Raw genomic sequence first — 13,670 nt, forward strand, 5'->3', positions numbered from 1 at the left:
TCTAAATATTTTTTCCGTCATGGGGAGGACTTTTTAGTCGTAGACAAGACTTCTGTGTAGGACTGGTTAAAATTGCATGTAACTTTCCTTGGTACTTGGGCAGAACATTTATTTTCACTTTTTCTTGCTCTTTGTCAGTACATTTGATACTTTTCTTTTCTGTCAGTTCTTCTAAGATCTTCTAATACTTTGATTTTCTTAAGTTGTCTACCTTAAGAATGTCCGCCATATTGTGTTCAACAAGGATTTTGCATACAAGACATAGAAATCGAATTTTTGACCATAATGATAATTTTATTGAATAAAAACGAGTATTATCTCTTATTAGTATTCTTTATTATTGTAAAAAGTAGTAAAAACACCTATAACACAATTAAAAATCTTGTTCTCGGGATACATAATCTTGTTTTCGGGATATTATGTTGTTCTCGTAGTTCTCGGGAAATCGTGGTACCGCTTTTTCTATACACTGTGAACATACAGTTACTATATATAAAGTGTATTTGCTATTTTCTATCAATTCTATATTTACGATCAACGGCGGTCATTTATTATATGGAGACTTTAGTTTATGAATGTTCATAGTATTCAGACAAAAATATTGAAAACTATAAAATAACGGATCTGGAAAAAAGGGAAGGACCTACACACAGTTTACATAAAAATTGTTCATGTACTTTTAACCAAGGCCGAAAGGTTGGAGATTTCGCGGGTGTGTTTTAATAGTTTTATAATCTTAAATGCTATGAAAACAAACAAGTAGGTCAACAAAGCAAAACAAGTGGCATGTAATATACACTCTTTAGAAAAACCACATCAGCCAAATTGAAAGACAAGCATACAATGTCAAAAATTTGCTTTGCATCACATTGCGGAGCTATTTGTGTCAGTCGACATACACGCCATCTTGAAATAATAAATCATCAAATATATATTTGGATTAGGTGCTTTATGATGCAGTTGAAATACAGCAGTAGCTATTTGTTTAAATGATATATAGAATTACAGACTCTCTCGTCTCAGGATAAGACGTCAAATGCCGCAACATTTACTATGTGTATTTCAGTTCCGATCAACAGTCATTAGTTCATGTACGTTTTATAATGCATAAATTCCACACTATAATTCAATATTTAAATATCAATTATAAACTGTGTTTATTTGCTTTGTTAATCTGCAATATACACGAATTATTTTTTCTATATGTTCATATGTGGAATGTTTACAAAAATGCATTATATGTACTACCAAAGAATTACACCAAATGAGTAGTGTCTTTTTGTAAATGTTTTATTTTCATCAAGTAAAGTGAACAATATTTCAAAAGCATTGGTGTATAACGCAGACTCATAAAGTAAAGCCATTACTTATTAATGAATATCCAAAAATACCACATTCCCAATACTAAATCAGCAATCACATGCACAATTTAGGATAGAGCAAAGCAGTTCATAGTTTTTCGAAAGCTTGAGAGTTACTTATAGATCTAGTATTTACTGGTCATTTTTTTCTATTTTTCTATTCAAACTTTCTATTTCTCTATGACAGCTTTCAATTCGATAGCAAAAATACGGCGTTTGTCATAAGTTCGACTTACTTAAACATTTGTTTAAACAGCTCAGCTTCTTGTGATTTGATATGTAAATTTCGTTTTAAAGATTAAGTTTTGATTTATGGCATTACATAAAAGAGGGCGATTGATACCAGAGGGACAGTCAAACTCATAGATTGAAAACAAACCTACAACGCCGTGGCTAAAAAATAAAGAGACAAACAGACAAATAATAATTCACAAGACAAAACATAGAAATCTATAGACTAAGCAACACGAACCCCACCAAAAACTGGGGATGATCTCAGAGGCTAAGGTAATCTGCGAATATGAAAGGGCAGAATAATATTTTGAATTCTTTTTTTTTTTTTTCTTTTTTAGGGGGAGGCGGTTGCTTAAATCAGTCCATATCCAACCATATCAACACAGACGGAACAAAAATGATATTCGTGTAGAGTAAATTTTAAAGGTGAAAAACTAGATACATAGACCTATTTTCTCTTTTAGTACTACAAGCCACAAAATTAAACGTGATTTCCTACAAGTGAGGATTCAAGTTATCTATAAAGTTGAAGGGTTAAATTGAATGTTGAGTGTTGTCCTGGAATCCAGACAGGTTTTGTATCTCAGGATATAAAGAGATAACAGTAATAGTTCGACTAGACTAGAAAGATCAACATGTGGAAAGAAATATCAGTTGTGTTAGTTATTACTTGTGCAGTTGCCACCGCTTCTACGGTATGACACAGGATAGTCTTATTACACCAACAGTATACAAATGCATGTATCCGCATTTTTTAATGTGTTTAAAATTTTTCAACAACTCAACTTATTGATGCTTTAAATTGGCGCTAACTTTTGTGATAAGAACCCATGTCGTCTACACAAATGAATACTCATTGATGAGACTCAAATCAAATATTTTAATGGCAAAACTAAATACGAAGTTGAAGACCATTCCGAATCGAAAAATATAGAATATATCAATATATTAATTAGATTTTCATTTTGCAGGATGAATGTAGACATGATTCACAGTGCGGTTCAGATGAATGTTGTTATTACCATGAAGGTCCATTGATGGTTAGTAAGAAAAGACAGAGTATTTTCTTTCCTGTCACAGTACCGATGGTTTTTCAAGGTTAGTTTTTAAAACACAGGTTATGTTTCAAGGGCAGTTAATAATCTATGACACGTGTTCTTTCATGGTCAGTATTAACCGTTACCCCTTACTATATGTTCGCGTTTTTAGGGTCAAGTATAACTGTTACCACTCAATCAAGAAAAAAAACTCAAAAACAACTACGCTTACTGATTGTAGAATAATAGATTTTAGTTCACATTCCTAGCTAACCCTGATCTAAAATATATTCACATTAATCTGTTCAATACAATCATTTTGACATTTTAAAATATCAGTCTCGAACAGCCTTTATAAGGAATATCTATGAATAACATTCAAATGTAAATTTATATAAGCCTTTTGGTATTTTTGACAAATGTGATAGTCGTTGATACAGTTGATACACTAATCAAGTCTTTATAATAGTTATCAAAGTTACCAGGATTATAATTTAGTACGCCAGACGCGCGTTTCGTCTACACAAGAGTCATCAGTGACGCTCATATCAAAATATGTGTAAAGCCAAACAAGTACGAAGTTGAAGAGCATTGAGGATCCAAAATTCAAAAAAGTTGTGCCAAATACGGCTAAGGTATTCTATGCCTGGGATAAGAAAATCCTTAGTTTTTCGAAAAATTCAAACTTTTTTGTAAAACAGGAAATTTATAAAAATGACCACATTATTGATATTCATGTCAACACCGAAATGTTGACTACTTGGCTAGTGATACCCTCGGGGACGAAACGTCCACCAGCAGTGGCATCGACCCAGTGGTGTAAATAGTTATCAAAGGTACCAGGATTATAATTTAGTACGCCAGACGCGCGTTTCGTCTACACAAGAGTCATCAGTGACGCTCATATCAAAATATGTGTAAAGCCAAACAAGTACGAAGTTGAAGAGCATTGAGGATCCAAAATTCAAAAAAGTTGTGCCAAATACGGCTAAGGTATTCTATGCCTGGGATTAGAAAATCCTTAGTTTTTCGAAAAATTCAAACTTTTTTGTAGAACAGGAAATTTATAAAAATGACCACATTATTGATATTCATGTCAACACCGAAATGTTGACTACTGGGCTATTGATACCCTCGGGGACGAAACGTCCACTAGCAGTGGCATGACCCAGTGATGTAAATAGTTTTTAATGTACCAGGATTGTAATTTAGTACGCCAGACGCTAGTTTCGTCTACACAAGACAGACTCATCAGTGACGCTCATATCAAAATATGTGTAAAGCCAAACAAGTACGAAGTTGAAGAGCATTGAGGATCCAAAATTCAAAAAATACGGCTAAGGTAGTCTTTGCCTGGGATAAGAACATCCTTAGTTTTTCGAAAAATTCAAACTTTTTTGTAAAACAGGAAATTTATAAAAATGAACACATTATTGATATTCATGTCAACACTGTTTCACTCATTTTTATCGCCTGTTATTATGATCAGAACCTTTAGCTATTGTTAAGTAATCAATAATAAATAAGTAATAATTTAAATCGCTATTTTGCGCATTTTTTTTTTTCCTTTTTATCTGTTTTTGTGATAATTTTTCATATTTTGCTACTCACATGAGATGTTTGAGGAGGTTATTTGGGGTTAATAGTCAAACTGTTGACTTTTTTTTCATTTACGACTTGAGAGTGTTGTCCTCCAAGAAATACCAATACATTAAATTATCCTTTTAGTCTTACAGCTTATGAAAAAAATCATAATAAAATTTAGACTACCACGATTTACCTTTCATTTTATTTTTTGTCTATGTTTCAGGTGGATGGTGTGAAAAATACAAGAAACAAGGTGAATACTGCAATTACTTTAGCAAAGTGAATGGTCACTGTGATTGCGGAGCCGGCCTAAAGTGCACTTACATAGCAGATCCGACAATGCCCCCAATAACCCCATCCGGAGTCATGACAGCAGAACACAAGCGACAGGTGTTATTTGGTGGACACACTGAATGCCAACCAATACCTTCAACATAAGAATAAAAATATTGATATTTTTGTAATCATTCACAAGAATAAAATCAGTTTATACTAATATTATGGGTGCGTGTTATCAGTTTAACTAAGTGCAAGTTTGAAATTGTTGTTTGTTGCTTGAGCCAATATCACGGTACTCAGACTATTTCGTTACTGGTATGATTGTTTGACTTCTTTCGAAATTGTAGATATATCTTGTTCTTGTCAGATTTTGTTGTTATACTCTGTTTGTTGTTACATTTTTGCATTCAGTTGTTTTTGTATATTTTTGAATGTCTAATCTGTTACCTTTGTGCATCCAAGAACAGATGGTAAAACGGCACAATTGAAAGATACTAGTACAATTTTATCTACTTCATACCATGACCTACAATAACCTTCAAATAAAAAATGAGGATCCGATATGCAATTAATCTTATGTTAAAACACTGACTTCAGTTTTAGATAAATGAAATTTCCATATCTATGAAACCAAATTCCAGCTGCATAAGACCAGCATACGAAGCATAGTAATATTGGTGGTCGTTGGTTTTTAACTTGCGAATTTCTGGTAAGAAATTACAAACACTGTGTTATAGGATTTCACTCCACGTCGTCTAACTTGCGTATATTTTTCTGCGTTTTGAGTTAGTGGACGATCTCAATCTATTTGCGATATCTATATCAAGAGGAATCTTTGATCGTCAATGTGAAATGCATCAGAGTACTTTGATGTACGAAGAGTTGTTTTTCTTTTAATCATATTTTTTATTTCTTTTGATAAAGGATATTTCAAAGTTTGTGCACCCCGTCATAGATTTCATTGACATTTTATTTCTACTTGAACGTCAGTGAGTACATTTTATTTAAAGTCATATGTGTACAGAGTATACATGAGCTCTGATAAGCTCTTTAACCCACTATCATATACAAATCGTCCAGCTTCTTGCACATACCAATAAATAAAAAATCAACTGCAGGCGAATATAATGACTGCATTTTTTTTATTGTTAACCTTCCTCCTCAATTCTCATACGACAAACAACTGTATGTGTATTGACTGGAGAACCAGCAATCGCTTAGATATTATATCATACTAACACACTCAAAACCATAAGATATATAAATTAATCACTTGCACTTAATAGTAACTATGAATAAAAATGAATATAAAAGCAGGGCGAAACGACAGAAATATAATGGAGGACGTTTAAGTTATGAGGCAGCACTGGTTAAAAACGGCATAAACTGCGAATACATGTTTAACCCCATACCAAGAACTATAAAATTCCTAAAATAACTCAAAAGAGGTCATATTTCTGGCCTCATTTGAAACGTAATTCCATCCTTTTTCTGTCTCAAATCTAAAATATAATTCACCATTACGTGATGCGAGGTACCTCGGCAGTGTTTACATACCTGACATTATATGAACAGTTTTTCTTGAATAGATAAAAAGTGAAATAGCAAATAGTTATCAAAGGAACCATTCTTATAATTTAATACGCCAGACACTTGAATCGTCTACATAACCCTATTCAGTGACGGTCAGATAAAAATAGTTAGAAAGCCAATGAGATACAAAGTTGAAGAGCATTAAGGACCCAAAATTCCAAAAAGTTGTGCCAAATACGGTCAAAGTAATCTATTCCTGGGATAAGAAAATCCTTAGTATTTCGAAAAGTTCATATTTTTATAAACAGGAAATTAATTTTTAAAAAATACTATATAATTGATATTCATGTCAACACCGAAGTGCTGACTACTTGGCTGGTGATACCCTCGGAGACGAAACGTACACCAGCAGTGGCATCGACCCAGTGGTGTAAATAGTTATCAAAGGTACGATGCTAATAACTTTATACGCCAGACGGGCGTTTTTTCTACACAAGACTCATCAGTGACGCTCAGTTCAAAATAGTTATAAAGCCAAAAGTTTAAGAGCATTGAGGACCCCAACTCAAAAAAAATTTAACGTGCCAAATACGGCTAAGGTAATATATGAATGGGATAAGAAAATCCTTTGTATCTCGAAAAATTCATATTTTTGTTAACAGGAAATTTAAAAAATTAAAAAAAAAATAAACTACTGTCCTATTCCTGACTTGGTAGAGGTATAATGACCTGGGTACTTCCTATGTAGAAATTGTTCATTAGAACAGTGATGACTTCTGTGCCCATTTTCTGTTTTTTGTAATTTTACCTAGCATGTTTGTTGTTCTGTTCATACATTGTAATCAATATAATGGCTTTTTTGCGACTGTAATACAATAGCTTAAACTATTCCAATTTTTCTGCACTTGATGCGTATTTCAACATCAATATCTTTTCAGTATTACTCAATTATTTGAGTATCCAAAAGCTGATCAAAAAGATGAAGATTTATAAACCCAAAAGCACAAGCCAGGCAAGGAATTGGCGATACATTCCTCTTTTAATCCGTATAGTCCAGTAAATCAAGTATAAATTTGACCCTGACCTTGAAGTAATTACAACAGAACAATTTAACGTTTTAATCTTTAGCATTATGTCCCAAATATACACAAAAGTCCCATAAAATCTAACTTGAGGAAACTGAAAAAAATATGATTTAAAATTCCTATGGAGATTTGCATTGATAAGGTAGATAACTCTGCAAAAAAGGCAGAAATATCAATATAAATTGATACAAAATTATAACTTTACCGCTTCTATTCAACACAATGTATTGATTGTTGATATTTAAGTCTTCTTTAGAGTATAACAATCAACTTAAAAGTTGTTTTCATATCTTTTATCAAGCTACAACATAGATTTCTTAATTCATTAGTTGACCATTTAATAGATTTTTCAGCATGTCAAGGTAAAGAATCTTAAATTGAATAAAATTAATTAATAGATATAGGAAGATGTGGTGTGAGTGCCAATGAGACAACTCTCCATACAAATAACAATTTAAAAAGTAAACCATTATAGGTTAAAGTACGGCCTTCAACACGGAGCCTTGGCTCACACCGAACAAGCTATAAAGGGCCCCAAAATTACTAGTGTAAAACCATTCAAACGGGAAAACCAACGGTCTAATCTATATAAACAAAACGAGAAACGAGAAACACGTATATATTAAATAAACAAACGACAACTACTGTACATCAGATTCCTGACTTAGGACAGGTGCAAACATTTGCAGCGGGATTAAACGTTTTAATGGATCCAAACCTTCTCCCTTTTTCTGAAACAATAGCATAACATCACAACAAAGAAAAACATACAATAAAATATCAATTGGCAGACTTAACTCAATCAAAAAACGTATGATTAAACAATGAACGAATAAATTTGATCTGCGATATCTGAATACAAATGCACAGTTAATTAAATATTAGAGACAAACATTCATGACCAAAAAGCTAACAAACAAATTCAAACACAGGACATGACTGAGAAATATTTAACCAATCAATGTTCACTTTAGAAAAAAACCGTTTTTTTTATAATCTTGAAGTTTATACAAATGTTGTAAGAATAAGTGAAAAATTGAAGATATTACAAATAATGAAAGCTGGTGTACAGACAAGATCCATATAAATAAAAAATAACAAAAAAGCATTATAAACAGTATCAACAGGTCGAATTAACAAGAAAATACGATTTGAGAGTACTCGCAGTTACTGACAGCTAGTTAAAAGCCAAAACCAATAAATAATAAAAAAGCATGCATCAGAGACTAAAATCGACTAAAACACATCACAGGGATTTAGTATTTTAACGTCATTAATAGTCAAAGAAGACATGACTTGTGCAATGCCAAAAATAAATGTATCGACAGGTAGTAGTATAGTGAAGAGCGACTTCTATAGAAATAAAAGTTAACGTGTCTGTGTCTCTATACATCTCGCCTCAAAAGATAATGAAATTTAGTTATGTTTTAATTTGCTAATGACAATATCAATATTAGTGCCAATGTGAACTATATTCAGAGATCTTATTACAATATTGGTACGATAACCCTTACTTATAAGTTTGTTTAAAGGTTCGATGAGTTTACAAGGATCACATAGTGATTTCCTCGCTTTAAGTACAATATTACCATAAAATTTATGATGTATGTATTCTACTTTTTGTGGTTTAAAGTTTCTTCAATCAAGGAAGATGCTGAACAAATATAATTTACAGATATAAACAGTACCAAATATTCACATTATTTATCAAAATGGTCACAAAGCCATTTCCATAATGAAAAATATGCCCAAAAAAATACCCCTAACACTTCGGTTTGGTACATTTCGTGAGCACAAGATTATATAATATAGTCAAATACGAACATCAAAGTATCATATTTTACATTAATTTAATGAAAATCAATTCACAAGAAAAAGACTAATTTTTGCGGAGTTGTCTCCCTTTCCAATGCTAATTTACATAAGAAATTAAACAATCACTCGATTAAAATCCATTTATTCGCTTCAAAAAGTTTCCTTTTGTTTTCATGTCTTTATTCTTAAATTATTTGTTAGTATGAAATATTTGATGTGTTCATTATTAATGAGTATATTTTGTTTTTGTTTTGGAGAAGACGTTACTAAGTTGTAGAACTTGTGTCTGATCCTCTTGTCATTTTGAACAATAAAATATGTTTAAACTAAATAAAATGCAAAATTTGAGTTTTCCTAAAGTTAGATTTTATGGGACTGTATTCTGTGTATATTTGAGGCTTAATGCCATAGATTAGATCTAAAACATTTCCTGTTGCAATTAGTTTGAGGTTCAAACTTAGTTCTTACCGAGGTACTGACTACTGGGCTGGTGATATCCTCCTAGTCGTCTTACTTGCGTATAAGTTTAATATTTCTACGTTTAGAGCTAGCGGACGATCTCAATAAATTATGCGGTATATATTGGAAGGAAATCACCGAGTAAATCTTGGATCATCAATGCTAAATGCCTCAAAGTTCTTTGTTGTACGAAGATTTGTTTTTCTTTGAGTTATATGTATATCTCCCAGTTTATAAGATATTCCAAAGTGTGCGCCCCCGATCAAGATTCCCTTGTAAAACTATTTCTACTGGAATGAAAACAAAAGCAAAGGTACCTAAACTTCATGTCTTCTTTTTTAAATTTTGACGAAGACTATCATTTAATGTCCGACCGTTTGAGGCACAAGCTTCTGTAAAATAATGTTGTAGTCTAATCTTTATATATCATTGTTTATGGCTATAACGAAATCTACGATGCCATTTGTCCCGAAAACTATGATTCTGAGTTTGGTAGACTAATATGTTTCTTTTGACTGTGGTGCCCTTCTTCTTCTTATGTAGAAAATAGTGAATTAAACATAGTTTAATGGTAGTTAATCATTGCACTTGTTTGACAATCGCATAACATTCCATTATTTTAACAATAATGTTTGAGCAAAACTAACAGACATTGTTATTTATGTATTATTGTCATTTTGTTTATTTTCTTTGGTTACATCTTCTGACATCAGACTCGGACTTCTCTTGAACTGAATTTTAATGTGCTTATTGTTATGCGTTTACTTTTCTACATTGGCTAGAGGTATAGGGGGAGGGTTGAGATCTCACAAACATGTTTAACCCCGCCGCAGTTTTGCGCCTGTCCCAAGTCAGGAGCCTCTGGCCTTTGTTAGTCTTGTATTAATTTAATTTAAGTTTCTTGTGTACAACTTGGAAATTAGTATGGCGTTCATTATCACTGAACTAGTATATATTTGTTAAGGGGCCAGCTGAAGCACGCCTCCGGGTGCGGGAATTTCTCGCTACATTGAAGACCTGTTGGTGACTTTCTGCTGGTTTTTTTTTCTATGGTCGGGTTGTTGTCTCTTTGGCACATTCCCCATTTCCATGACAAAATTTGGGGTACAACATACAACAATTTGTTTAAATCGTAAACACTATAAAAACAAGTGGTTCTTTATAAATTTCCTTAAAATGTAAAAAGTTAACGACGACGACGGACGCCAAGTGGTGAGATTTTGAGCTAAACAAAATGACTAAATAGTAAAGGTTGAAAATGTACAAAGACTAATAAAAAAAAACTACAACACGTAATAAAGATAACAACATCAGTACATAACATCTATATTTCAAGACCATCAGGTATTATTTATGAAGTTGATACGGTATATTTATCAACAAGTTCATAATATCTTCCGATGAACTCTTTTAAAGAAAAAGGACGAAAACCTTTTGAATCAACCCTAGTTCATCAAATCTCTGCTCAGACAGTTTATTAAGTCTGAATAGAAGTTTCAAGTTCTTGAATTCCGAATGAGTTGGGAAATGTATATTCCATATGCAAGAGAAGTTTGTTTCTTGCCAATAAGGTGGGATTAATTACAAAATAAAAAAATTCACATTTGTCATTTAGATTTATTTTATATTCAAAGAATCATCTTAAAATAAGGCGGAGGAAGCCTTTGTTCTAAGGAATATATTAATGGAACCCAATAAAAAAAATGAAGTGTTAGCGAAAAGAACATCAATAATATACCGAATGTGAAACAACGTTATCTGGCTTTTTTATCATCTTGTTTTGACAAATGTCTGTAGGAACTCCATATCGAAATAGATAGAGGTCGGCAAGGAATGGCGCACAGTTCATTCCCATAGGAAATTCGACAATCTGTTAAAACAAATTTAACAAATACGCTGTTAATTGAAACTCCTGCATACTTATCACCTTTTACTTTGTGTAAAATGTTTAAGCTTTTGTTCACTATTAACACAATATTCCATATGGTTTCCAAAAGCAATAAACGTATAGCGTATGCTACCTTTTTTATATTGAAAGCATTGTGGATTGTATCTTGTATACGATTTTTTCTTAAATTTCACATGGAGAACGGTGGTTTACAGTATTAAAAAATAATATGTTTTGATTGAATTAATTTCTGAGAAATATCCAGATGCAAGTTAGTGAGAAGTTCTTTTAAAAGAGTCTAAAGTTTTACGTATTCTTTTCCGAACAACATCTTCATCGATAGGGGAAAACGTTTTTTTTAAGATCGAGTAGATTATCTTTAATAGCCAAGAGACTTGGTGATCATCATAAATCTTTACTCGATTGTTTCCAATATACTTTGAATCATTTGCAAAACATATATTTGATATTTCACGAACCTTCTCTTGTTTTGTAACTAAATCATTATTTTAAGAGAAAATATTTTCTTTTTAGTGAGAACAAGTTCTTTATTTGTAAGAACATGTTTCCCTATTGCCCCTAGTGCACCTCTCTAATCTTGGTTCATGGATTTATTTTTCAATTTTGTAACATAGTTGCGTTGACGTCTATATGCTTCTGAGTTCTTACTACCATTTTTTTTTTTAGTATTGTTCAACATCATTTTCTTCCTATAAATTGCACTTTATATTTTCTTTCCAAGGGGAATGTTTGTTCGGTTACCTCGTTGAAAAATAACTTAAATTGTCATAAGCTACATTAACATCATCAAATTCTGAATTTTTTCAATCTTTGAAACATTGATTCGTCAAAATTCTTTAAACTTCTGCATATCTTCTTTTTTGATAAAGTAGTATTCCAGAATTTAACTGAACCGGTTTAAAGTTGTGCACATCCCTAGTACCAGTTCCATAATAACTCATATTCACTCTTCATTAAATCAAGTCTAAAAGGGGTGCTTTAGCAAAATTCATAAACATGAAGCTGTCTTTAAAATGTTTTTTAATCAAATTAAAACAATATCACAATTTTCTCTTATCGAATCTCTCTTATCACAATTAAGCCTATCATAATTAAAATCACCTATAAAAATATACTTATATTTGCTACCATCTGTATTGAGATGGTCATCTGATATACTAGGAGGCTTACATATCCCGATAAAGAATCATTTTATGCTTCAAATAGCTACCTTAATACCTATGGATTCAGCATCTTAGAATTCTAGTTTAGTTCTTCTATCAGCTGCAACGATCAGATCTGAGATATGCAATAAGACCATCACCTTGTTGATTTTTCTATCAGCACGCCAAAGTGTAAAATAATCAACACAAAATTCGGCATTGGTAAATGGTATATCAGTTTAAGTTTCTGGTTAAAAGTGAACATTTACTAGATTTTGATGTGTTAAGTCTTTAATGGGTCATATTTATGAAGAAGGCTGTTGATGTTTAAATACAAGTAATCACACAACAAAATGCTGCTATTACCTCTCTGAACCTTATTAAGATCTTCAAAAACATTGTCGTACAAGTTGCCATTTGCAGATGAGTTCCAAATGTTAAAAACTGTCAATCCAGAAATCCTGACAGCTCGAAAAAAGTTTTACTCGCTCTTACATAATTGGATTGTTCATCATATTCTTGTATATGCGTGCTAATACTTTTAATGCGTTGCCAGAATAGACTATCTTCACATTAAATAGCCCTGATTTGTCATTGCAGATTTATAACACATTCTAAGTAAATATTTGATTTTACCTGGAATTTTACGCTCATGCGGATAAGTAAAGTAAAAACGCTTTTTCAAAGTTGTTGCTGTATGAAATATTTGTAGTCGGACATTTTATGTTTTACGACAGGGTAAGGGAAACAGGTTTTTCAAGATTAAATAAATTTAATGGAAATAAAAACATTTTTGTCTGCAAGTTCAGATAATTATTGAGGATTAAGTAATATCTACTGTGTAGTAATTTTTATCTGTGGATTAGCCATCTGGGGTCTAGGGTCGGTCGTATTGTATATCATGAGTGTAGAACCTTTATCTCCCGCCTGAGGCCAATGTATGCTATGGTCAAATATGGAAGTAGATTAGCCAGTTATAAGGAGGGACAACTAAGATCAGATTATTGCATGAACTTGGACACCTATAATCACGTTCCGTGATCTATCAAATGTTTAATTTCAAAAACTATATACAGATACTGATATTCTCTATGAGAAGTACAAACGACACATCTGGGTTTTTTTCGAGTGAGGATCGTACTTATATCTTGAACTTGAAGGTTTAAATAGATATTCAGTTTTGTACTTGAATCCAGACATGGTTCGTATCAAAAGATATAAAGAGATTA

At 32.1% G+C, this 13,670-nt stretch overlaps 1 protein-coding gene across 1 annotated transcript; it reads left to right on the forward strand.

The window, feature by feature from the left end:
* The first annotated feature begins 2,129 nt into the window (after positions 1-2,129).
* On the forward strand, positions 2,130-4,717 carry LOC139488240 (U3-aranetoxin-Ce1a-like). The gene is made up of 3 exons (XM_071273722.1): positions 2,130-2,290; positions 2,567-2,693; positions 4,443-4,717. The coding sequence occupies exons 1-3, from the start codon at positions 2,231-2,233 to the stop codon at positions 4,655-4,657; spliced, it is 402 nt and encodes a 133-aa protein (XP_071129823.1). The 5' UTR covers positions 2,130-2,230; the 3' UTR covers positions 4,658-4,717.
* Positions 4,718-13,670: the final 8,953 nt, after the last annotated feature.

Source organism: Mytilus edulis, chromosome 9, assembly GCF_963676685.1.
Source record: "Mytilus edulis chromosome 9, xbMytEdul2.2, whole genome shotgun sequence".
Taxonomy (NCBI): Eukaryota; Metazoa; Mollusca; class Bivalvia; order Mytilida; family Mytilidae; genus Mytilus; species Mytilus edulis.

Bases quoted from the DNA above. Each gene is read 5' to 3' on its own strand.
- LOC139488240 (XM_071273722.1), top strand. From the start codon at position 2,231: ATGTGGAAAGAAATATCAGTTGTGTTAGTTATTACTTGTGCAGTTGCC. The intron at 2,291-2,566 runs GTATGACACAGG...TTCATTTTGCAG, and splicing joins CAGTTGCCACCGCTTCTACG to GATGAATGTAGACATGATTC. The intron at 2,694-4,442 runs GTTAGTTTTTAA...TCTATGTTTCAG, and splicing joins AGTACCGATGGTTTTTCAAG to GTGGATGGTGTGAAAAATAC.